Source organism: Diceros bicornis, chromosome 4 (assembly GCF_020826845.1).
Source record: "Diceros bicornis minor isolate mBicDic1 chromosome 4, mDicBic1.mat.cur, whole genome shotgun sequence".
In the NCBI taxonomy this organism is placed as follows: domain Eukaryota; kingdom Metazoa; phylum Chordata; class Mammalia; order Perissodactyla; family Rhinocerotidae; genus Diceros; species Diceros bicornis.
Window position 1 is genome coordinate 95,932,568 of NC_080743.1, and position 25,849 is coordinate 95,958,416.

Sequence of the window (25,849 nt, forward strand, 5' to 3'; positions counted from 1 at the left end):
ATGGGAAAGGAATGGAAGAGATGATTGCTGTGCTCCGAGGAGCTTGCATTCCATTTGGGGAATACTTTACTGCTCTTCCTTAGATTGACATCTTTTTGTTCCCTCTCACTCTTAGCCCTTTTCTCTGCTGTTTACAACCATTATTCCAGTGAAACAATTTCCCTGCATTGTTAACTTTTTAAAAAATGATTTCTTTCATCTCATGATCAAAATAAGGTTCTCTTAGAAGGCTCCTGAGCATTATCCACTCTTCAGAGGTATTCCCCTGTCCCTCAGGTATGGTAGGGCCACCAGATGGAGCTGGCCCTTGCCCAGATCCCACCAGTGTTCAGACTACATGTTCTCGTCCTTTCCCCTTTAGTGCTTATAACCGTGCAGCCTTCTACCCCAAACTAAACGTCTGGAAGCCTCTGTCGGAGCTCCAGGTCTCTATTTCTACCTGCCTATTGAATATCTGCACCTGGATGTTCCACTACTACCTCAAGTGCAGGGTTTCCAACATAGGATTCTTCATCCCTTTTCCTTTCTGCTTTTCATTCCTAGTGTATGATCTAACCTCCTGGCAGTGGACATTTAAAGACAGAATGTACTTCCATCTTTGTCTCAGATTTGCATCTTAGGGGAAGAAGGAAGATTATTTTTCTTGGAAAATTCTTGCTCTCTAGTTTAGGCATCTTGGTTATTTTGTTGTATTTCTTTAATAGAGTGAAATTACGACTTTCTCCCTGTCTAAAAACTTGCAAGTGAATTTGAGCTATAGTTCAGAACTACTACTTTGTGTAGTTTTCAAAGTGAAATAGCAAATCAGAGGTAGAACGGTAATGAAAAGTTAAGCCCCTAAGGCTTGAATTAATTCTCCGGATAGCTGAGTCCTAACTGATTCCTGAAAAAGAGGAATAGTTTATATTCAAGAATAGGCTCTCACTAAATGTATATGGGCGTTACGTGAATGTAAATCTATATGGGCATAGATAAGTATGAATATTGATAAGTTTTCTAGTACTACTTATATTGAGCAATAAAAGTATAATTTATGCATAACATTGTGTGTGCCAGAAGGGAGTGACAAATATGGTTCTTGCTAAGTGTCTTGTTCAGAGTCATGCAGTGAGTTATTCCTTCCTTTCCTCCTTCATTAAACAAACAAGAAGTCACTTTGGACCAAGAATTTTGCTGGGCATGTAGGGTTAAAAAATAAGCAGAAGTGAAAATGAAACTTATTATTTCATTTCTTAATCAGGTTACCATTTATTGACTCTATATTTCCATGCCAGCACTGAACCAGGTAGCATTCCTTCTGACTGACTACTCTGCCCTGAGTACTAGAAGGAGAATAAAAGAAGGTACATAAACCAAATGAAAACAGTTAGAGCCCTAAGACATAAAAGCTGAATGAAGACTTTTCCCTAAACAGGCACAAGGGAAGTATTTCATGGTTGGCTTGCAAATTATTTGAAATGGTTCTTAAAATGAAAATATGAAAGAGCCTCCATAGTTTTACTCAGAAACCGTAGCTCAAAAGACACTTGTAAGAAGTTCTCTCCAATTAACCACACTCATTCAGCCAACCTGCTAGCACAATTCGTGGCTCATCCCGTCTTTGCTGTATTTATATGTGTATGTATGGATTGTTTTAAAGGCAGATATACAAATTAATAGTTCATAATTGCTAGTTAAATTTTCTTAACTATTTTTTGTTTATTAGAGTAACCCAGGGGCAGGTAACATCTGCCTTCTTAAGAATAACAAAAAACCCTATTGGGGCTGTTCCCAGAGTTGGCAAAATTTGAGATTATTAGAAGAAAAGGAAAGAAATTGGACAAATCGATCTACTCATAAGATTCTCCTATGATCTTACCTGGGAGAAGTTTAATAGATATGTTTGAGGTGACTGATATAAAACGTGTACCAATGCTGGGTTATGGGCTCTTATACTATCCCATATTCTTCCAAGAAAGTGTTTTGGAACATTCCATACTAAGTGCTTATTTGTGAAAATGAAACCTCATGTTATATTGCGGGTTATTCTCCAAACCAAATCTTCCGTCAGTCTCCTCCTGGTTCGGTGATTGGTTTACAAGGCTTCCCAATGTCCAGTGGACTGTACAGGGGAGACCCTAGAGGTTTAGGGTCATGTAATTTCTTCTAGAAAAACTGTAATTTTACTTTTTGTAGAACCAGCAAACTATAGCTGTAGAAAACAGTTTTCTGGAAAACAAGCATTCTAGCATTTTAAGTTTTGCTGTAAATAAATAATAAGTTTATTTATCTGGGTTGGGAATTTTAGACTATGGATCTCCTAAGTTACTCAGGTCAAATTTTTTGGGGTATGCAGCATGGGCGGAGATTGGAAAACCTGGATCTGATAGGGCTAATACAAAACCAACCAGGGAGGGCCGGCCCTCTGGCTTGGTGGTTAAGTGCGCGCGCTGCGATGCTGGTGGCCCGGGTTCGGATCCCGGGTGCGCATCGAGGCACCACTTCTCCTGGGGCCGGGTCCCACGTGCAGCGGCTGGAGGGATGTGCAGCTGCGACATGCAACTGTCCACTGGGGCTTTGGGGGGAAAAAATAAAATAAATAAAATCTTTAAAAAAAAAAAAAAAAAAAAAAAACCAACCAGGGAAGGAAAGAAACCCCACAGATTTAACCTCCCATCTTCAGACACAAAATTGTCTTATATTTGTCATCCATCTGGGTGTACTCTCTGTCTGCTTAGAAAACAGGACAAAGAAAAAAGGTGTGCATAAGGGTAGAATACTCCATACAAGGGATTTCTAAAGTGGGATATCCATACCCTAGGGATTGTGCAACATGATTCATTGCAGTTTGTGGGAAAAAATATCGAGAATGTCTATTTAAATTTACTTTTAATCCCTTTTCTCGGTACCTTCTATTTTGTGGGTGTTTTATAGTATATGTATTTTATTTATATATATATATATATATATATACACAAAAATATATATGTTATATATACATATAATATATATTACATATAGGCTGCTTATCTAACATTTTTACTGGTGTGAAGTGTGTGAACAAAAACATTTGATGATCACTTTTCTAGATAATAAAAAGATAAACGTTTTAAAGATGGTTAAATATTTTCAAGGGGATTAAATGCTTGACAACTAAAAAGGTAAAAAGTAAGAAAACAAGATCAACAAAATTAAAATGTTTACCCTGCCCTAGGGTCAGGCTAAGGTGTTAATCCATTCAAAGTTGTTTTAGGGCTGGCATAAAGTCTGTTTCTGTGACTATTGCAAGTGCGCTTATGAAGGTGTGTTCTGCGGTGGTTGGCTGTAGTGTGTTCTGAATGTCAGTTTGAGCAAGGTAGTTGGTCTCTGTTTTTACTTTTTTTTCTTTTTTGCCAGTTCTATTGATTGTTGAGAGAGGAGTTTTAAAATCTCCAAATGTGATTGTGGAATTGTCTGTTTCCCTGTTTCATTTTGCCAATTTTTACTTCATGTGTATTTTGAGGCTCTGCTCTTTGGCACATACACATTTATAACTGTATGTCTTTTTTTTTGTATTTTTAAAAATTTATTTAAACTGAAAAAAAATAACAAAAACAGTTCACCCATTTCTCTACCCCCTTACCCCCTGCCTCTGGCAACCACCAATCTGTTCTCTTTATCTATGAGCTTGGTTTTTTATTTTATTTTATTTCTTTTAGATTCCACATGTAAGAGAGATCGTATGGTATTTGTCTTTCTCTGATTTATTTCACTCATGAATTATGTTAACAGTTTCATCCATGTTGTAGCAAATGGCAAGATTTCGTTCTTTTTTATGGCTGAATAATACTCCGTGTGTGTGTGTGTGTGTGTGTGTGTGTGTGTGTGTGTACACCATAATTTCTTTATCCATAGTTGTTATGTCTTTTTAATGAATTGTGCCTTTTGTTCTTTAAGAAATATCCCTTTTTAACTCTGGCAATACTCTTTCTCTTGAAGTGTATTTTGTCTGATGATAGAAATAGATCCACTCCAGCCTTCTTATGCCTACTGTTTTCATGGTAATCCTTTTCGGTCCTTTTACTTTCTATCCAATTACCCAGCTCTGTCTTTATTTTTAAAGTATGTCTTTTATAGGCGTATACACTCTTTTTTTTTTTTTTTTGTGAGGAAGATCAGCCCTGAGCCAACGTCTGCCAATCCTCCTCTTTTTTTGCTGAGGAAGCCTGGCCCTGAGCTAATATCCATGCACATCTTCTTCTCTACTTTATATGGGACGCCACCACAGCATGGCCTGACAAGCGGTGCCTCGGTGCGCGCCCGGGATCCGAACCAGGGAACCCCAGGCCAACAGCAGTGGAGCGCATGCACTTAACCACTATGCCACAGGGCCGGCCTCTGGCTCCGCTTTTTTATCCACTGTTAATTGGAGCATTTAGATAATTAACATTTAATGTAATTGTTAATATGGTTCCATTTTTATTATTTTCATTATCTGCTGGTTTTTGTTCTTCTGTTCCCCCTTTTCTTCTTTTGGGTTAATTTAATATTTTTTAGTATTCCATTTTAATGTATCTTGATATTTTGGCTATATTTGTTTATATTTTTTAAATGGTTGCTCTAAGGATTTCAGTATACATAACTAGTGTTTAATAGTCTACGTGTGGTTAATGTTGTACCACGTCACACAAAATGTAGAAGCCTTGGAATCATCTGAGTGTCTCCAGCCCCCATCCCTGCTGTCCTGTTACATGTATACCAGCTGTCCTGTGTACATATCACACACACACATATACGTCACACACACTCAGAACTTCACCAGGCGATGTGAGGATATTTGCTTTAAATGGTCGTATATATTTTAAATAACTTAAGAGGTAAAAATGTAGCCTTCATATTTATCCTAATATTTACCATTTCTGATGTTCTTCCTCCATTCCTGAAGATCCATGTTTTCCTTTGGTATCATTTCCTCTTCAGCTTGAAGAACTTCCTTTAGCATTTTTTACAGAGCTGGTCTGCTTTCAGTAACTTTCCTGTTTTCCATGATCAAAAATACGTTTATTTTGCTTTCTTTCCTGAAGAATATCTTTGCTAGATACAGAGTTCAGGGTTGATCATTTTTTTCTTTCAACACTGCAGAGATGTTGTTCCCCTGTGTCTTTGGCCTCCGTGTTTTCTGATGAGAAATCTGTATCCTTCAGGTTGTCATTCCTCTCCACGTAATGTGGGATTTTTCTTGAGCTGCTTCCAAGGTTTTTTACTTATCTTTGATTTTTGGCAGTTTGATGATAATGTATCTCCGTGTGGTTTTCATTGATTTAACCTTTTGGTGTTCACTGAACTTTGTAAATCTATAAACTTAAGTATTTGGCCAAATTTGAGAAGTTTTCAGCCATCACATTTTTTATGCCCCAATTCTTTTCTTCTCTCTTTTTGGGGACTCCAGTTATATACATTAGACCTTATGTTATTGTCACGCAGGTTCCTGAGTCTCTGATCATTTCTATAAAAATACTTTTTCTCTTTGTTCTTCAGGTTGGTCAGCGTCTTCATGTTCACTGACTCTTCCCTCTGTGATCTTCATTCTGTTAGAGTCCATCCATTGAGTTTCTTATTTTCAATATTTTTTCATTTCTAAAATTTTCATTTAGTTCTTTTATATAACATTCATTTCTCTGCTGAGAACTTCTATCTTTCCACTTATTTCATAACTGTTCTCATTTATCTCTAGGAGAATGGTTATAATAACTGATTTAAATTCTTTCTGATAGTTCTAGGGCCATCTTGGGATTAGAATTGGTTGGTTGTCTTTCTCATTAAGAATTGATCACATTTTCGTGGTTGTTGAGTAACTGTGGATTGTGTCCTGGACATTTTGACTGTCATGTTGTATAGACTCTTGGTTCTGTTAAAGTCCTCGGAGAATGTGGATGTTTTTGATTTAGCAGGCAATCAATCCCCCTAGATTCAGGCCTCAAGTTTTTGAACTACTTTCCCCTTACCCTTCCTGTGTATGATAGTTCAAACTTTGGTTCATTTTTCAAAATTTTCCTATGCTGGTTTGGGTTTATTCCGTGCATCCTTGCTTCAAGGGTTAGTCTGAGACCTGTGTGGGTATGCAGATAACTAGGGCATCTCCTTCTCCAGCTCTCTCCCCTCTGGGATAGCCTTCTCATACTCAGGCTGCCTGCCTTGGTTCCTTTCTGTGATTCTTCTGGCCAGAAAGATGGCAGAGTTTCTCTCAGAGTTTTAGCCACCTGTGCTACCCTGCTCTGTGACTGGGGCCTGCCTTCAGTGCACAGCTGTGAGACAGGACAGTCCCTAAACCAGGAAACTCACCCCCATGGGTGTCTCTTCTCCACATCTTGACTCCCCTCCGTACTTTGTGTGCTTCTGTTTACTTTTCAGAATTCTCAGGTAGTTGTTTTTGGCACTTGGTTCAGAGTTTATAGTAGTAATCATTGGGACGTCTGGGCCCCTCGGGGGCTTACACTGCCGTAATGGAACTGGAACTCTCTGCAGAGTTATTTAAATGTTGGTAAATTGAATCAAGTCAGAACAAGTCCTAGATTCTCCTTTGCCTTATTTGAAATTTGAGGAGTGGGTGGGGAAGGTAGGGAGCTGGAAAGGACCGTGAATGCAAGTATACATTTTCTGACTTTTACCACCATATATATGGAACTATAATTTGGTTTTGATTCATTAACTTCATCAACGCTTCTGTTTGTATTTTTAAAGCACTTGAAGACACTTCGTCACCCTTGCTTGCTCAGATTTTTATCTTGCACTGTGGAAGCAGATGGCATTCATCTTGTCACTGAGCGAGTACAGCCTCTGGAAGTGGCTCTGGAGACACTGTCTTCTGCAGAGGTCTGTGCTGGGATCTATGACGTATTGCTGGCTCTTATCTTCCTTCATGACAGAGTAAGTTGCCTGGACACAGTCTGCCTCACGGGCTTTGATGTGGACCGGGGTTGGTGTGTGGGGTGGTGCTTGTAAATCATGGCATGTAGAGAAATCATAAGTTACCTATCCTCATTAGAGAGCTTCCTGAGGAAGGTAGCACACTGGAAGGCACAAGAGGTGCGACAGACAGACAGACGGTTTGTTGGATGGGCAACGGGTTCTCCGTCCCCGGGCAGTTATTTATAGAACTTTATTTCAGTTTACTGTAGCCTCCCTCTAGTTTTGAATAAGTCTTTACCTAAAATTAGCTACAGCTGGTATTTGTTATGAAGACAGAGATAAAGGTTTAATATCAGTGCTGCTGTGGACCGAAGTTCCTATTTGTTTTCAGGAGTTTTGTTCCATTTTAGATTTTGAAGAAAGAAATGACCATTTCTTAGAAAGAGGCAAAGTTTTACACACCCCTTCCTGTTTGAGTGTGTGTCAGCAGTGCGAGTCAGCCCCTGAGCACTGTGGGGATAAAGGGGATAAAGCGGTAGTTCCTATGTTTACCCCTGGTCTATTTCTTGACAGTATTATTGAGCTACTATTTCTTACTGGAATTTACATTCTGAAGTATTAAGGCCTTTGGCAGCCCCCTAAGATTAAAAAGTACCAGTCACAGTTTAGAAACATTTGCATTTGACTCATCTTAATGTATGTTTTTTTTTTTTAATTTTCTGTTAATGGGAGACAGACTCTCCAAATATCACTCTGGCTTTATCATCTCTTAAAAGTATATCTAAGATTCACATAAGAATTATTATTAATGCTACACTGTGGAGGAATATTTTCTTTGTTGGAGAAAGTGCATGCATGTGGTAAAAATTTTGAATAGTATGAGAGTGCATATAGGGAAGAGTCAGTCCCTGTCCCCTCCTTGAATCCAGGGCCCCACTTCTCTGCAGAGGCAACCATGGTGATCAGTGTATTAGTCCAGGGATGTTCTTTGTGCATATGAAGCAAATATCTGTATGCTTATTCTCCTTTATTTTTTCTCAAATGGAAACATACCATACATACTATTCTAAATCTCCCTTTAAAATATATATATCTTAGAGTATTTTATATAAAAGTATGTACATATTTGATCTACTGGGTAGAATATTTAAAATGCACTTGTCTACTGGAATGATTTCTGGTTTGGGGAAAAAAACATATACTTCAACCCTCTTCTCATTTTATTCCCTCTAATTTGACTGTACTGTTTTCTATAGTTTTAAATTTGGTTCTTCTGTCGTCTGTGGGATATTTCTGGTGGTCCTTATCATTCCATTTTCCTTTACTTCAGGCAGAATTTTTTAAATGCCTACTGACAAGATTTCAGGTGAAGTGGATCTGGGTTCGTGATAGAATGTAGGTGAGAAAGAATTTAGAGGAGAGAATTAATACAGTAACCTATGGGAGCAAAGATAAACTTTACCTCCAAAGGCATTGGAAGCAAACAATATAGGTTATAAAGACCTATACATTTATGTGTAAGGCCACTTGTATCTCCCGACTCCCATGGAGATGGGGATGTGCAGTGGCTGTCGTGTCATTGTTGCCCTCCCTCACCAGGCAGGGGGAGATAACAGAAGCCTTCCATTGTATTTTTCCTTTTTTTCTAACCTCATAATGCTTAAGCAGGCTCATTCAATTTGTTATTCCTTAAAGTTGCAATTCCATTTATGATGCCAAAGGTGGGAAGACTTGCCATGATCTTTTTTTGGTGATTAGTGTTTAGTTTTTTAGAACTTCTACTTTAAAAATTGGATTGGCAGTCTTCTTCCTGTTCTTTTTTTCCAGGGACACCTAACACACAACAATGTCTGCTTGTCGTCTGTGTTTGTGAGTGAAGATGGGCACTGGAAGCTGGGGGGAATGGAGACAGTCTGTGCAGTTCCTCAGGCGACACCAGAGGTAAGCCAGGTGTGGGTCCTCTTTGTTATTCAGAATTCGAGAGCATTTTGCTATGTGGGTCTCACCTGGGGACTGCCCTTCCGTGTTAGGGTGATCTTAGATGTGGAGACTTGACTTTTTTGTCAATGCTCATATTCATAGAATTGTAGGATTTTATTCTTCAGAAGGGCACTAGGGATCATTTATTCTATTCTCCTCGTTTTATAGCTGAGGAGCCTGAGACTGAGAGAGGCAAAATGGCTTGGTCAAATTTTTAATTAAATGCCCCTCCTCTCTGCTCCTGTAGTGCCCTGTACTTACTTATACCACTTAATGTTTAATGTTGAAATTACCTTTATGTGTCTGTCTTCTTTACCCATGGTTGAGCTTGAGGGTGTGATAGTCTCTTACATTTATCTTTATGTCTCCCCCCAAAATAGTGCCTGGCACATATTAGGTACTCAGGAAGAGTTCATTGAATAATCGTCTAAGTTGTACAGAGTCATTCGTTATGTCCTAACAGCTGGAAATAGGACCTGTGCATCTTAACTCCTCCTGCTGGGCAGTGTTGTTACTCCCTATGGTACTTCTTATAATTAAGCCTGACAGAGATCTACAAATTTCCATCCTAGGCTGAGGAACCTTTCTATTCTCTGTTTTGTTTCTTGTTTTCACCATTTTGCATGTTGCCACTAGGCTTACTCTTTCTTGAAAAAAGAAAAACCACTCCCATCATAATATCCCTACTGGAGTGGTGGCTGACTGACTTCCTGGCCCAGCCTGACTTCCCTGTTTGCGTGTGTGCGGCTCCCCAACGTGGGCCTTGGTGAATGTGCACCTGCAGGAGCTCTTGCTCAGTGCAAATGCGACTTCCACCACGAAGACGCTCGTCTGCTTGTTTCTGCCCCTGTTGATCACTGTCTTCTCAGGATTCACCTCACATCTACGTAGTATAACTGCATGTAGTCCTTCCTGCGGGATATGTTCTGCATTCTTTCCCATGGCATATAAGGCCCTTCGCAGTCTCTTCCCCAGCTCACCTTCGGCTTCATTTACACTCAAAGCTGTTGAGCTATGTTCTCTGTCCTGCTCCATGCAGCTCAGCTGTGTTCTCGGACGTGCGGTACTCCTTCACCTCCTTCCTTTGTGTGCCCTTCTGTGGCTGGGAGGCCTTTCTTCCCCTGGGCTCTCTGGACAATGTAAGATGAAGCTGAAGTCTAAGATCCAGCTAAGTCTCCTCTTTGCGAAGCCTTTCCCCAGGCTTTCCCTACCCAACAAAATTAGTGGCTCCTTCTGTGCCTCCACGGCACTCAGCACATGCTACTGAAGTTCTTACTTCACATTTTAGGTCGTGGTACCTGGCTGGGGGCAGGGCATTTATTGCCTTCATTTTGTATTCCTAGTGCCCTAAATGGTGTTTGGGACATGTGAGCTCTTGAAAAATAATCCTGGAATCAGTGAATGAATGGACTTGTTCTGTGGATGTTGGTTTTGTCTCTGTAGCTTACAAGGTCCTCAAGTTGTATATCTCAGCAAGCCTTAAGGTTGACTTGATTCAGGGAGAAGACTAACGATAGACATGTTCTATGCTAGAAAAGCCTTTTATTTGTTAATGTCTATGCAGGATGAGAAAGAAGTACTCTTAATTTGCATATAAGGCAATCAGATACAGAGATGTCTCTGAACAGCAGAGGGTGTCTGTTAACCCATCTAAAGTGGAGACGAAAGGGAACTAAAATTTATTCTCTTGAGTCTTGTGCTGTGTCAGGTACTGTATTTACATTTGTTATCAGGAAGATTTTTAATTTGTGTATTTAATGTGTGGCATTGGTTTGAAGGTTTCATTGCTGCTGTTTCCATTGCTTGTTTCGTCTGTAACTTGGTGGAAGAGGTTGGTTCACAAGCGTATGTATGAATTATTTTCCTTAATTTATTTCCCTGTCTAGTTTCTGAGGAGTATTCAGTCAGTAAGAGACCCAGCGTCTGTCCCCCCTGAAGAGATGGTAAGATGATACACTTCACTTGTAACGAAGGCTTCTTAGTGTACCTAAATGTGAAACTTAAAAAACTTTCCTCTGCCCACCTCTTTCTTTGCTAAGTTATAGACACCTCATGATTCCTTGACCTTGAAGGCTTCTGAGATTAATCTTATCACCATGGCAGGGAGCCTTTTTCTTGACACTCAGCTTACATTTTTGGTGTTATAGACACCTGTGATATTGTGTAAAGATACCTCATTGTGAATGGGGTTGGTGCTTCATACCCATTTCATGGTAAATCTTTGTACTTTGCTAGAAGCCGAAAGGGATGGAGAAGCAATACCCCAACCCTTTCCTGTGCTACACCCAAGCCATTCATCTGCCTGTCTGCCATTAGTTAGGATTCCAAGATGTGTAGAAGAGTGATGATTAATATTATGGTGCTGGTAAAGAAAGATTATATTTGAGCCATCCCTGATGACCTAGTAGTTAAAGTTCGACGTGCTCCGTCCGCTATGTCAGCCTGGGTTCGGTTCCCGGGCATGGAACCACACCACTCGTCTGTGAGTAGCTACGCTGTGATGGTGGCTCACATAGAGGAACTAGAAGGAGTAGTAGTTATTCTTTGGAAAAAAAAAGATTATATTTACTAAAAAATTTGAAAGCAGTTGCTCCCTCCAAACTTGTTCTTATAACTATAAACATTTATCCCCAAAGACATATTTAGTGTGCTTTACAGGAAATACAAACCCAACTGTAAACTTACAAGTATGGACCTAAGACTTGAAGTAAATCAGATTTATCCAAATCAGTACTATGTGTATATTCTAGTTTTTATCAAACTGATCATTTGTGGGTTTTAAATTTAGGGCTCCTGACCAGCATTTTGATAAAAAAATAAAATAAAATAGAAAATATCATTGATTATCCTAGGTAGTAAGGCTAAGTATTGCTTCATGAAACTTTGTTTCCTTTATGTGTGTATTTATGCATATGTGTATATACTGATAATAGTAAATAATACATTTTTTACTCTGGGTTGCAGTCAAAAATATTTTTGAAAACCACAGACGTATATCATATTCTGACCTTTTTTTTTTCTTTTTACCTTTGATATCTTAAAATTTTTGATAAATTCTATTCACTAATAGTTTTAAGAGTCTATAAAATCAGTGTGTGGTACTATGTAGTTAGCCTGGTATAATAAATACAAAAATGGGAGAAAGTGCTTCAGAGAACATTAGAAATGGTTAATAAGGCAGATCCTCTGGTTTTAATGGTCTTTACTACTTTTAGTCTCCAGAATTCACAACTCTGCCAGAGTCACATGGACATGCCCGGGATGCCTATTCATTTGGGACGTTGGTGGAAAGTTTGCTCACAATCTTAAGTGAAAAGGGTGAGTTGGAGTTACTACTGCATCCACAGAATAAGTAGGAAAACCATCCATGGCCCGTTCTGTGTGGATTCAGAGGACTGCAGTCTGATCCTAGTAAGGAATCTACTGCTTACCAAGTAACTTGTTTAGGGCAGATCTTAACGGCAGTGAGGAAAGAAGCTGTAGGTTTCTTTACTTTGCATAGTTAAAAGAATTTTAAGTAGGAAACACTTTGAACTATGGCTATCGGGATCTTATTATTATCTTATTAATTGGTATCGGTATTTATGGTCTAAAGATGCTATTCCTTATTGAGCCAGCCAATAAGTAAATGAGTGCTGTTAGTGATTTATGTCTAATAACCTGAAGAATAGAATAAGGTTCAAGCATTTTTATTAATTTCTAAATCAAGCTTAACATTTCTTTATTCTTTCAAAGTCCTTTTGATTTTTTCTTCTTGATGTAATTTACACATTACTTTTTTCTTTTTTGTTTGTTTTTTTCTTTTTTTCTTGTTTTTTTTTGTGACGAAGATCAGCCCTGAGCTAACATCCATGCTAATCCTCCTCTTTTTGCTGAGGAAGACCGGCTCTGAGCTAACATCTATTGCCAATCTTCCTCCCTTTTTCCCCAAAGCCTCAGTAGGTAGTTGTATGTCATAGTTGCACATCCTTCTAGTTGCTGTATGTGGGACGCCGCCTCAGCATGGCTGGAGAAGCGGTGCATCGGTGCGCGCCCGGGATCGGAACCCAGGCCGCCAGTAGCAGAGCGCGCGCACTTAACCGCTAAGCCATGGGGCCGGCCCCACACATTACTTCTTTCATTTGTTGCCCCTTTAAAGCCCAAGCTACTGAACACATTTTCTTTTTCTCCTCCGAGTTCTCTCACGGCGTGCTCAGCAGCCTGCTTCACTCTCCTCCAACCACTCCCGGCCCTCAGTTGTCCATTCGTTAAGTACTGGGGTCCATGTCACATTAGGCCCCTTCCTGGCCTGTGTATCTCGCGGTGCTGAACCTTTGTGTGGTTCTCATGCAGTTTCTTCTACCAGGCTATACAGCATTCTGAAGTTCTAAGCACCAGTTAGCTGTCAGCTCTAAACTGTCCCAGCCTAAACACTTGAGAATCCTAAGGCCCTAAGGCATCCCCTGTGGGTAATGGACTCACTGCTTTCCACTGTGTCTAGAATGGTGGCAACTATGAACCATCCTTGGGAGAATTGAAAATATAGTCATTCAAATAACTTTCTGTGTTGTGTGGATGAGGAAGCCTGGTTGAAAAGACCCTTGAACCTGCCACTTTTTAAACCTTCTCTTTTAGGCCTGAGTTGCGTTAAACTGATCAGGAAATGAGAGGGATAGAAGGGGAGGCCGGTGGAGTGGGGTTGGAGGTGTTGGCAGGACCGTTTTCTACACCTGCCAAGGAGTTTGGCTTAAGGCAAGTAGGACGCTGTTGAGCAACAGCCAGGGCTTTGTTTGTTTGGGCTTTTCCAGGTTGGTTTTTGCTCTCGTCAGTCTCCAGCTATAGCGGTCCTGAAAAGAGGGAGAAGGCACTGGAAACTAACTGTCGCTCTGGATTTCAGTTTCAGCGGATGTTCTCTCCAGCTTCCAACAGACCTTGCACTCAACTTTGCTGAATCCCCTTCCAAAATGTCGGCCAGCGCTCTGCACCCTACTGTCCCATGACTTCTTCAGGTGAGGGCACCTAGGATGACATGCCGGCTGCTTCCCACTGCTGCCAGCCTGTTCTCTTGTACATTGCACTCCAGTGGTGGCTTTTGGAGGACCAAATATACAGTCCCTTTTGTGTTGTTGTTGTTGTTAATTATTAGGAGAGATTGAATTATCCACATGAGAAAATAGAGGGAGAAGTTGGGTTGCCTCTCAGATTCCTATCCTTAGAGTTTTAGAAATCTTTGTCATGAAGGCATGGGTTAGAATTTATAGCCAGGTTCCTTAAGGCTTCTCATTGTGAAGAAGCCAAGTTGTGTCCAGTGGTTTACACTTGTATGTTAATGGAGAAACTTAATGAACATGGCCTCTCCTTTCTGCTGCCATTGTATTATTGATATGAGTTTGTTATTGTTGACTTCTTTTTTGTTGGTGGGGGAAATGAGCTTATTTTTCTTTAGGCAGAAGATTGTTTTTTGTCTAGTGATATGATGGAAGAGCCAAGAAGTCAGTGTAGAGGAAGGGGCACCATATCACTGTGAATGCTGCCGGTGGATTCAGAGATGGTTTTCAACCTCTTTTCAAGGTTAATTTTAGTTATGTGTCCTTCATTTTTTTATTTCCATGACCGCAGAACTTCTGCAAAGGTTAATTCCACATTCATGACTTTTATTAGCAAAATCAGTCTTATGTCAGTTTTGAAACTAAAAATCTTTATGTGTTTGCAGTCGGAGAGCCTGAGAAAAACCAGAGTGAAGGGAGAGCTAATATTATCCCTGGAGGGAGGAGAAATTGCCTCTAGGGTAGGACTCGGGGGGTTGTTATTATTAAACAAAGCAGAGGGGATGGTTTCATTGTAGTTATTAGGGTTTTGTCATTTGTGTTTCAAAGAAACTGTTCAAAACCTTTCCCTTACAAGAGTCTTTTAACCAAGATATTTCTGTGTCCTTTGGATGATTCATAGTAATAGTTTACTTACTTTGATAGAAAGTCTCTACAAAGAATAATCATCCTTTACAGTAAGTAGATTCTCTAATCACGGTGTGTGATAAGAGTTCTTTAGTAAGAATTGTATTTTAAACAGAGGGGAGAAGAAAGCCAAAAACACACACCAGCATCCCCTTCCCGAAATCAGAGTGTTACCTAGGAGGAGAAAACCCAGCCAGAGACAGAAGGAACCAGGCCAGCATCTCTTGCTGAGGCAGCTGAACCAGTTTGATTAGACTTCAGTTATGATGTTGGTGCTTTTTCTCCTCTACTAAGCCGGAGGGAAACAGGTGTAAATATAAAATTTGGAGACCAGGTGGTTAGCCGGGCTTATGAGGGCTGCTGTGTAAGGAGGTGGAGGCTGCGTTCCAAAGCGTCCTTTCCAGGGGCAACTCTCCCATAGAGTAGGACGTGAGCGGCGCTCCCTTGGAGCTGAGCCGTCCGCAGCCTTCGTGACTTTCTGGCTGCGCTGCAGGAAAGTGACCACTCCCACCACTCTCCCCTGCCTGGCTGAAAGAATGACCAAACAACCTACAACAGGAGAAATGAGAAGATTCCTGTGACTTGTACAAGCAATTCCTCTTTTCCCAACTCTCTTTAATAGTTTTTACTTCACCAAAGGAGACTTGAGAATCAACAACTATTTTGTGATGGTAGTACCATTTCTTTCTCCAGGATATTTCATTTAACCACATCCTATTACAATAAAAAATTTGGATGAGGGCCCGGTGGCGTAGCGGTTAAGTGTGTGCACTCTGCTTCAGCGGCCTGGGGTTCATAGGTTCGGATCCGGGCACGGACCAATGCACCACTTGTCAAGCCATGCTGTGGTGGCCTCCCATATAAAGTAGAAGAAGATGGGCACGGATGTTAGCCCAGGGCCAATCTTCCTCAGTAAAAAGAGGAGGATTGGCACCGGATGTTAGCTCAGGGCTGATCTTCCTCATCAAAAAAAAAAAAAAATTTGGATGATTACGATGATTATGAAAACCACAAAGTTAGTTAGCGTTTGTGTGTGCACGTGTTTGTGTGTGAGCACGTATCCTCTTCACAGATCTCTTTGATATTCTTAAAATATTAGATTCCCTAATGTTCCATAGTATTTGTCTCAAAAGCTACTTAGTTATAATAGAATCTTCTAAATGGCATAAGAGAATGCTCTTTGCTGAATATTTTTATAGTATGGTCTGTGATTATGACTTCAATCTGTAACATGTCTTCTCTAATCTCTTGTCCTGCATGTTATTTTTGTTTTTGGCATTTAGGAATGATTTTCTAGAAGTTGTGAATTTCTTGAAAAGTTTAACATTGAAGAGTGAAGAGGAAAAAACTGAATTCTTCAAGTAAGTTCAGAAAGTTAACCCCTTAAAATTCAGTGACTTGGATTAAGACCGTGTAATCACTTCAGGTATTCTAGAGAGGATGGTCAGACATTTGGCCTCTTTAACAAAGTTTGCTGAACATTTTGTCTGTGTCAGGCTTTCTGCTGGGCCCTGGGATGGATGGTTCTGGTGAGGGACACGGACTGATAACCCTTCAGCAGTGGTAGAGCTTGCAGGGTGTCCTGAGTACACAGGACAGGAAGAAGGTAGTGAGAGGCAGCATTCTAGGCAGAGGGGCAACACGAACGAATGCACAAAGGCAGGACACAGTGTGTCTTTTGTGTGGAACGACACACAGCAGTGTCCTGTTGGAGGGCAAATTCCAAGACAAGGACTAGTGAGAGGTGGGCACCCTTGTACGTGGTGGTGAGGAGTATTGACGTTATTTAAGCAGTGAACTTCAGGCACTGGAGCCATTGAAGGAGTGAAAGCAGGCAGTGACATGGGTAAATCTCCCTGTAAAGGTGGGTCAGTCTGTTGTCTGTGGAGGGCACAGGCTTAACTCATGTCAGACTTGGATTGGTTAATAGACCGTAGTAGTCAGGGCAGTAAATGTGAGGATGCACATAAAGGCATTGATGGTACACTGAAGGACACTGAGATAAGAAAGATTTAAAAGATAAAATTAGCAAGCCTTAGTGATTATCAGCAAATGAATTAGAGAATGCTGGAGGAGAGGACCTAATGTGCAGGGAAAATCATGAATTTGGTGTTCAATGTGTTAGCTGGAAGTGTCTGTGGAACTTTAGGTAGAGATGTACCTGGGTGTTTGGCCACGTGGGCCTGAAACTCAGCAGAGAAGTGTAAGCTAATGAGCTCAAGGTGAATATTAGGGTTCCTCAGCCTGTAGATGGTGACGTTTTCCCAGAGAAAGTGGGGAGCATGAGAAGGACAGTGGGTCTAAATTATAACTCGGGGGTACCCATCCTTGTAAGGGGGCTGGTGGGGAGGGAGTGGCTGATGAATGAGACAAAGAAGCGACGGTTAGAGGAGATTCAGAGAGAGCCAGGAAGGCTGGTACTCCCAACGGAGTAGGGAATTTTAGAAAGGTCAGAAGAATCCACACATGCCTGCTCCCTTGGCACTCAGGGCAGCACTGGTAGCCTTGTCTTAGAAAGAGGTGTTTCAGCAGAGTGAGTCAGAGTGCAGGGAACTGAGAAGTGATGGAAGGTGAGAAAGTAGACATTGGGTAAAACCTGAAAAGTTCAGAGAGGAGAGAACTTAGCATTGCTAAAGAAGGAAATGGAGTCAAGGGAAGGACATTTTTAAGGACGCAAGAGATGTGAGTATGTTTATAGGAGGAGGGAACGGAGCGAGTGGAGGGAGCATTTGAAGCCCAGCCGTGTTGGGGGGATTGTCGGTGATGGTCCTGGAAGAGAAGGGGATGTTGGGGCAGTGGCTAGGTGGGGTGGCCTTAGATAGGGAAGGCCCTCACCCTTGGTACCAGGAAAGGAGATAGGAATAAGTATGGATGTAGACCTGTTTGTCAGTAGTGGCCTAGGGGCTTGAAGGAGATGATGCATGATGGGACCTATTTCCTAATAAAGATTATCTGCCAACGGTGATTGTGTAGTGGGATATTATTACTACTAATACCTAATATCTACACGTTTCTTAACAGTGTTTTTATATACGTTGTTTTAATTTAATAAGTTTAGTAACAAAAGCCTGTATTTTGTTTACTGTGAAAACTTTAGATGATCTAATAGCCTACATCTTTTAAATGTGAAGAAAGTACCTTTTATTGACTAGAAAGCCTCTGGCTTATTAAAGGAAGAAGGAGGACACCTCTGCTATTAATAAAGGGCAATTTGTTGAAACATTTTCTGGCTTGGATTGGAGATAGTGTGTGTGCTGACTAGCTGGCCTCGCCTCACGCCTTCTGCATTTTTCTTAAATACCTGGGGACCAACATGTTCACCTTCCCTAGCTTCCTATCACTTTGGTGGAAGTGGGAGAGAGGCCAGATGTGTCTAAACTGCACAAGTACATTGACACGGTGTCCCGACCAGTCTCCCACGCTTCCCTTCTTTGCCCCCAGGTTTCTGCTGGACAGGGTCAGCTGCCTGTCAGAGGAGTTGATAGCTTCACGGTTGGTGCCTCTCCTGCTCAATCAGTTGGTATTTGCAGAGCCAGTAGCTGTGAAGACTTTTCTTCCTCATCTGCTTGGCCCCAAAAAAGGTGAGTTTTTTTCCAAAGCATTATTGGTAATTAAGGAGTTGGGGACTATTAGTCCATATTTGAGCAGAGTGAGATTACTGCATGGTGTAGTTAATGTATGGTTCCAAAAATGGAGAACAGTTATTGGCCCCTGATGTGATAACTTTGACTCATACCTGGGTACCAAAGCTCACAGGATAAATATGGACCATCTTCCTGGAGAGTCAGGCTTACTGCACTAAGTAGTATATCAAAAACACACATATATACACATACACACACACATATGTAGGACTAGTCTATGAAATACATATGAAGCTTTAAGACAAGACATATATCTTCAAAGGACGTGTGCATTTGCAGTGAATCATGCAGGCCTGTGCCTCCCAACTTTGCAAGAGCAACCCTTTTATTTTCTACTTTCAGTGGAAAGATTGAAAAGCACTGAGATCACTTTACTTCTTGGAGCTTCATTTTTTTTCTGAGTGAAATGAGATTATTTCTTTGAAACTTTATAACCTGATAAGCACTATAGATGGTAACACATTGGGTTAGATGTGTTAGCAGTAGTAAAATTCTATAGAATTTTGAGTTCAGTAGAATCCTGCTTTCAGAATTTATTTTCTTAAACGATCTCAATTCAACAAAGCAGCATTACAGGTAACTATGTTACAACATAGAATTTCCTAATCTCTCTACTTTGTCATTCCCTTTAGCCATGAATTTTTCTTTATAGCTCTTCCATCCTGTTACTCAGGAGATCCAAGATGAGGGTGTATTTCTGAATCTCCTGGGGAGCTTCTTAAAAATTTGCCTTATGCCTGATCCACTAGTTCGGGGACAGAGCAAGGGCAGGGCAATATATATGTATATATATATATATATTTTTTTTTAAGGTCCCCAAATGATTCTGATGCAAGTCTCTGTTTGATAACTACTACCATAACGCCTAGGAAGAGAGGACCATCCAGCACCAAGTCCTGTTGTAGCATTTAACACCTCTCGGTTTTGCAGATAAAATTGCAACAATATCAACCTAATCTAGTATGCGAAATTCCTCACTGATTAAGCATTTTATACATTTAGTATAGGAAGTTATTGATTCAGGATTTCATTAAAATATGTAAGCTTTCTTTGTAATATATTAAGTATGATATAGTATTTCAAAAACAGTACTACAAGGTATAGTGTACTTAAGATAATTAAGCCTTGAGTAATTTTGGGTCAACAAAAGAGCTTCCCTTTGGTTTGGGGCATAAGAAGTTAGAAAAATACTTGGAATGTGTGTGGAGTTCTGGGCTCAGTTTATGAATTGTGCTTAGCTCCTTTCACTGAAGTGACAACTTGTTTTTTCATCTGTAACCGCCTCTGATGGGGGGTAGACCATGCGCAGGGAGAAACCCCTTGCCTGCTCTCACCAGCCCTGTTCCAGTCGCGGGTGATCCCCGTGCTGCTCCAGCTGTTTGAGGTTCACGAGGAACATGTGCGGTTGGTGCTGCTGTCCCACCTTGAGGCCTACGTGGAGCACTTCACTCAGGAGCAGCTGAAGAAAGTCATCTTGCCACAGGTCAGAGACAGTTGGCGGTCGGGTGGTGACAGAGCCGTCCACAGAAAGGCGAGGAAAGTGGTGGGCAAAGTAGGTGCTGGTGTTTTGGGGGCTGTGAGGAAGAAGAGCGTTCTGGAGTATTAAGGTAATAGCTTAGAAGGCCTAGAGGCAGCAGTTCGGTTTAAAAGCCAACTGGAATACAAAGGGCTGAGATTAAAATTGCATTTACATTCCATTCACATAGACAAATCAATTAAACTAACATATTTGGTCTTAACCTGAGAAAAACTATCATTCTGTTTGCTAATTCTTTGGGGAAAATGAACAAGAATCATTTGTGGAATGCTTTGTGAACATAAACTGGAAGTATCCATAATTAAATTACTATAAAATAATCAAATTTTAGCTGAGAGGAGCGTGAGAGTATTCATATCAGTGGTTTTCAGCCTGTTTATCAGCCACCAGGGACCCTTGTTATGATTCATCCACTCAAGGGCTCCAGGTTTGTCTTGGTTTCTTGTGACTAATATAAAAAATTACCACACACTGTGTGAGTGAAAACAATAGAAATCTATTCTCTCACAGTTCTGGAGGCCAGAAGTCTGAAATCAAGGTGTCAGCAGGACCATGCTCCCTCTGAAGGCTCTAGGGGAGAATCCTTCCTTGCCTTTTTCCTAGCTTCTGGTAGCTCCTGTGTCTTCTGTCTTCATGTGGCCTTTTAATAAGGATGCCGGTCATTGGATTTAGGGTCCACTCTAACCAGTATGACCTCATTTTAAGGTCACATTCTGGGTGGACATGAACTTTTGGGAGACATTATTCAACTCAGTATGAGGTTTTAAAAGATTTTGTCAGCCACATGGTATCTTTCAAATAATCGTTTGAATTATTTTCCTTTGAGATTAATTTATTTAAAGATTGTTTATAAGGCCTGGTTTTATGCCAGGTCTTGTGCTTAGGTACTGGGGCCATAGAGATATGTAACACACTCCCTGCTTTCAAGGAGCTAGTAGGTGGGAAAGATTGATATTTGTTATCTGCTGCTGTGTAATAAACCACCCCAAAACTTGGTGCCTTAAAACGATAATCATTGTATTTTTATCACAACTCGTTGGATTGACTGGGTTCAGCCTGGGGGTTCTATTGCTTCACGTGGTGTCAGCTGAGGCAACAGTTATCTGGTGCCCCATCGGGGCCAACACATGCAAAATAGCTGCTTGGCACCTCGGAGGGGACGGCTGAAAGGCTGTGCTTAGCTGGGACATTGGGACAGCTGGGCCTGTCCATGAAGTCTCAGGATGTCTAAGGGCCTCTATCCCCCCGTGTGACATCTCCACTTGATTTCTCTAGTAGGGTGGGTGGACTTCTTACATAGCTGCCCAGGGCTACCAGACGTGCCAAAACTCCCTTCTTAAGGCATAGGTTGGGAACTGACAGTGTCACATCTGTCATGTTCTCTTGGTTAAAGTGAGTCACAAAAGTCAGCCCAGGTTCACTGTGGAATGGGTTTGTACAAGGGCATGGATACATGCATTGAATCTATAGATTGTTTTGGGTACTGTGGACATTTTAACAATACTAATTCTTCCAATCCATGAGCATGGTATATCTTTCCATTTATTTGTGTTGTCTTCAATTTCTTTCATCATTGTCTTATAGTTTTTAGACTACAGGTCTTTCACCTCCTTGGTTAAATTTATTCCTAGCTATTTTATTCTTTTTGATGCAATTGTAAAAGGGATTGTTTTCTTAATTTCTCTTTCTGATATTTTGTTATTAGGGTATGGAAATGCAGCAGATTTTTGTATATCAATTTTGCGTCCTGCAACTTCACTGAATTTATTAGTTCTGCCAGTTTTTTGGTGGAGTCTTTAGGGTTTTCTATATATAATACTATGTCATCTGCACGTAGTGACAGTTTCACTTCTTCCTTTCTAATTTGGATGCCTTTTATTTCTTTTTCTTGCCTATCTCCTCTGGCTAGGACTTTCAATACTATGTTGAATAAAAGTGGCAAGAGTGAGCATCCTTGTATTGTTCTTGATCTTAGGAGAAAAGCTTTCAGTTTTTCACCACTGAGTATGGTCTTAGCTGTGGGCTTGTCACATATGGCCTTTATTATGTTGAGGTACATTCCCTCTATACCTACTTTGTTGAGAGTTTTTATCATAAATGGATGTTGAATTTTGTCAGATGCTTTTTCTGCATTTATTGAGATGATCGTGTGATTTTTATCCTTCACTTGGTTAATGTGGTGTATTATGTTGATTGACTTGAGGATGTTGAACCATCCGTGCATCCCTGGAATAAATCCCACTTGATCATGGTGTATGAACCTTTAACGTGTTGTTGAATTCTGTTTGCTAATATTTTGTTGAGGATTTTTGCATCTATGTTCATCAGGGATATTGATGTATAATTTTCTTTTCTTGTGGCATCCCTGTCTGGTTTTGGTATGAGGGTAATGCTGGCCTCATGAAATGAGTTTCCTCCTCTTCTATTTTTTGGAAGAGTTTGAGAAGGATTGGTGTTAATTCTTCTTTGAATGTTTGGTAGAATTCACCAGTGAAGCCGTCTGGTCTGGACTTTTGTTTGTTGGGAGGTTTTTTGATTACTGATTCAATCTCCTTACTAGAAGTAGGCCTGTTCAAATTTTCTGTTTCTTCATGATTCAGTCTTGGTATGTTCTAGGTTTCTAGGCATTTATCCATTTCTTCTATGTTGTTCAATTTATTAGTGTATAATTGTTCATAGTGATCTCTTATGTATTTCTGTGGTATCAGTTGTCTTCTCTTTCATTTCTGATTTTATTTATTTGAGTTCTCTCTCCTTTTTTCTTGGTGAGTCTAGCTAAAGGTTTATCAATTTAGTTTATTTTTTTCAAAGAACCAGTTCTTAGTTTGATATTTTTCCTATTGTCTTTTTGGTCTCTATTTCATTTATTTCTGCTCTGATCTTTATTTCCTTCCTTCTACTAACTTGGGGCTTCATTTGTTCTTTTTTCTAGTTCCCTGATGTGTAAAATTAGTTTATCTGAGATTTTTCTTATTTCTTGAGGTGGACATTTATCCCTAGTAACTTCCCTCATAGAACTGCTTTTGCTACATCCCATAAGTTTTGGTATATTTCCATTTTCATTTGTCTCAAGGTATTTTTTGCTTTCTCCTTTATTTCTTCTTTGACCCATTGGTTGTTCAGTAGCATGTTGTTTAATCTCCACGTATTTGCGAATTTTCCAGTTTTCTTGTTATAATTCATTTCTAGTTTCATACCATTGTGGTTGGAAAAGATGCTTGATATGATTTCAGTCTTCTTAAAATTAAGACTTGTTCTGTGGCCTAACATATGATCTGTCCCAGAGAACGTTCCATGTGCACTTGAGAAAAATGTGTATTCTGTTGCTTTTGGATGGAATGTTCTGTATATATCTGTTAAGTCTATCTGGACTAATGTGTCAATTAAGGCATATGTTTCCTTATTGATTTTCTGTCTGGATGATCTATCCACTGATGAAATGGGGTATTAAAGTTTGCTACTACTATTGTATTGCTGTCTATTTTACCCTTTAGGTCTGTTAATATTTGATTTATTATTTAGGTGCTCCTATGTTGGGTGCATAAATATTTATAAATGTTATATCCTCTTGTTGGATTGACCTTTATCATTATGTAATGCCCTTCTTTCTCTTATTACAGTCTTTGTTTTAGAGTCTGTTTTGTCTGGTGTGAGTATAGGTACCTCGGCTTTCTTGTGGTCTCCATTTGCATGTAGTATTTTCTTCCATCCCTTCACTTGCAGTCTGTGTGTGGCCTTACACCTGAAGTGAGTCTCTTGTAGGCAGCATATAGATGAGTCTTGAATTTTTATCCATTCAGCCACTCTATATCTTTTGATTGGAGTATTTAGATTCTCCAAGAATTTGATAGGAAAATCATCTACGGCCATAACACCCTGAACATGCTCATCTCATCTGACCTCAGACGCTAAGCAGGGTCAGGCCTGGTTAGTACTCAGGAGGGAGACAGCCTGGAATACTGGGTGCTGAAGGCTTAAAGGAGTTGAGCTCTTGGGAGGATTAGGCAGCCTTGGGTCAGAGGCGGGAGCTGACAGGCATCATGGACAAATCTAAAACTGTTCATAGCATTTTAAGAGTAATTTTATGTTATTTCCAATCTATTTGTCTATTTAATTTTGTTTTTATTGTATTTTTTATAGTATCAGTCTGTGATGGATTGGGAGGGGAAAATATCGTCCTTGCCCACAGATAGTTTGAGAGCTACTGACCTAGAACATGTATCTAAGATATGATGTTTATCTGAGCAAGCACAGTCTGATTGCAGCCCAACTGCTTGTTTACAGGGGGAGAAAAAGGCCATGTGGTTGTCTACACTTACTACCCGATTCGCTCCTAGGTGTTACTGGGCCTGCGTGATACCAGTGATTCCATTGTGGCAATTACTCTTCACAGCCTAGCAGTGCTGGTCTCTCTACTTGGACCAGAGGTGGTTGTGGGAGGAGAAAGAACCAAGATCTTCAAACGCACTGCCCCAAGTTTTACTAAAACTATTGACCTTTCTCCAGAAGGTAAGAATGATCAAAAGGTCTAGCTTTTTAATTGTTGTCGTCATTGTTTTAACTTATAATCTAGTATTAACATTATACAAGTAATGCAGGTGAGTTGTATTCAGTCAAATGATACAGAGAATTATAACAAAAAAGTTAATTTCCATCTCCCAGCTCCTTCTGGGAGGTGTAAGGTAACCAACTTTTAATAGTTGAGTGGGAATCCTTTCATCCCTTTTCTTAAGCTCACAAAAAAGACACAAAGATATGTTTACACACACATATATAGGATTTAAGAAAAAACGAGAAAATACTATGCACAATTCTACAACTTGATTTTTTTGTGTAGCAGCTTATCAGGAACTGGCCTCCAGGTCAATACATAGAAATCTAGCTCACCTTTTTTGACAGCTGCCTAATATTTCACTGAATATAATTCATTCAGTGATTTTCCTATTAGTGGATATTGCATCCATTTCTGGATTTTTAACCACTACAGTGCTGCAGAAGATATCCTTATACATGTATCTTTATGTATGTTGGCTTTTATTGCTATAGGATAAAGTCCCAGAAGTCGATTTAGTGGGTCAAAGAATATATTTTAAATTTTGATATTGTCAGTTTCCAAAAAGTTTGTAGCAGTTCTTAACAACACTGAATGTTTTTAGGGTCTTTTGATTTTGTTGGCCTATTAGGTGAAAAACTGTTGATTTTTAGATACTTCAAGAAATCCTTATTTCTGATATGTTCCCATTGGATGTTATGTGGGAGGTAGCAATAATTTCTGGTCTTTATAGGCATTTTGTATCAACAGTGTCATTGCTGCTTTGCTCCTGTGTAACCCTGAATAGGTCGATGACCTTGTTATGAAACTCTGGATCTCTAATTCATTTCTCATTTATAGTGAATAGATAGCATGGAAACAGTTATTAGTAGAAAAGAACTATGAGGTAGACTTTTCTGTGATTTTGATGCCAAGAGAATTTTTAAAGCAACACTGGCTTCCTGAAGTGGTTTTTTTTTTTTTTTTGTGAGGAAGATCAGCCCTGAGCTAACATCCATGCCAATCCTCCTCTTTTAGCTGAGGAAGACTGGCCCTGAGCTAACATCTATTGCCAATCCTCCTCCTTTTTTTCCCTTTTTCTCCCCAAAGCCCCAGTAGATAGTTGTACGTCATAGTCGCACATCCTTCTAGTTGCTGTATGTGGGACGCGGCCTCAGCATGGCCGGAGAAGCGGTGCGTCGGTGTGCGCCCGGGATCCGAACCTGGGCCGCCCATAGCAGAGCGTGCGCACTTAACCACTCAGCCACCGGGCCGGCCCCTTCCTGAAGTTTTGAAGAGAGTTCAACTCTTCCTTGGTGCTAATGAGATCAGTGTCAGTGTGGCTCCAAGGAGCTTG

At 40.2% G+C, this 25,849-nt stretch overlaps 1 protein-coding gene across 3 annotated transcripts in view; it reads left to right on the forward strand.

The window, feature by feature from the left end:
- SCYL3 (SCY1 like pseudokinase 3) overlaps positions 1-25,849 on the forward strand; it is a 37,836-nt gene that overhangs the window by 7,891 nt on the left and 4,096 nt on the right. For all 3 annotated transcript variants that reach the window (XM_058540103.1, XM_058540102.1, XM_058540104.1), the window contains exons 3-11: positions 6,700-6,885; positions 8,695-8,808; positions 10,734-10,790; positions 12,063-12,165; positions 13,724-13,835; positions 16,064-16,141; positions 18,222-18,361; positions 19,723-19,907; positions 24,299-24,470. In XM_058540103.1, the coding sequence (XP_058396086.1) occupies positions 6,700-6,885; positions 8,695-8,808; positions 10,734-10,790; positions 12,063-12,165; positions 13,724-13,835; positions 16,064-16,141; positions 18,222-18,361; positions 19,723-19,907; positions 24,299-24,470 (1,147 nt within the window). The remainder of the gene's footprint in view (positions 1-6,699; positions 6,886-8,694; positions 8,809-10,733; positions 10,791-12,062; positions 12,166-13,723; positions 13,836-16,063; positions 16,142-18,221; positions 18,362-19,722; positions 19,908-24,298; positions 24,471-25,849) is intronic.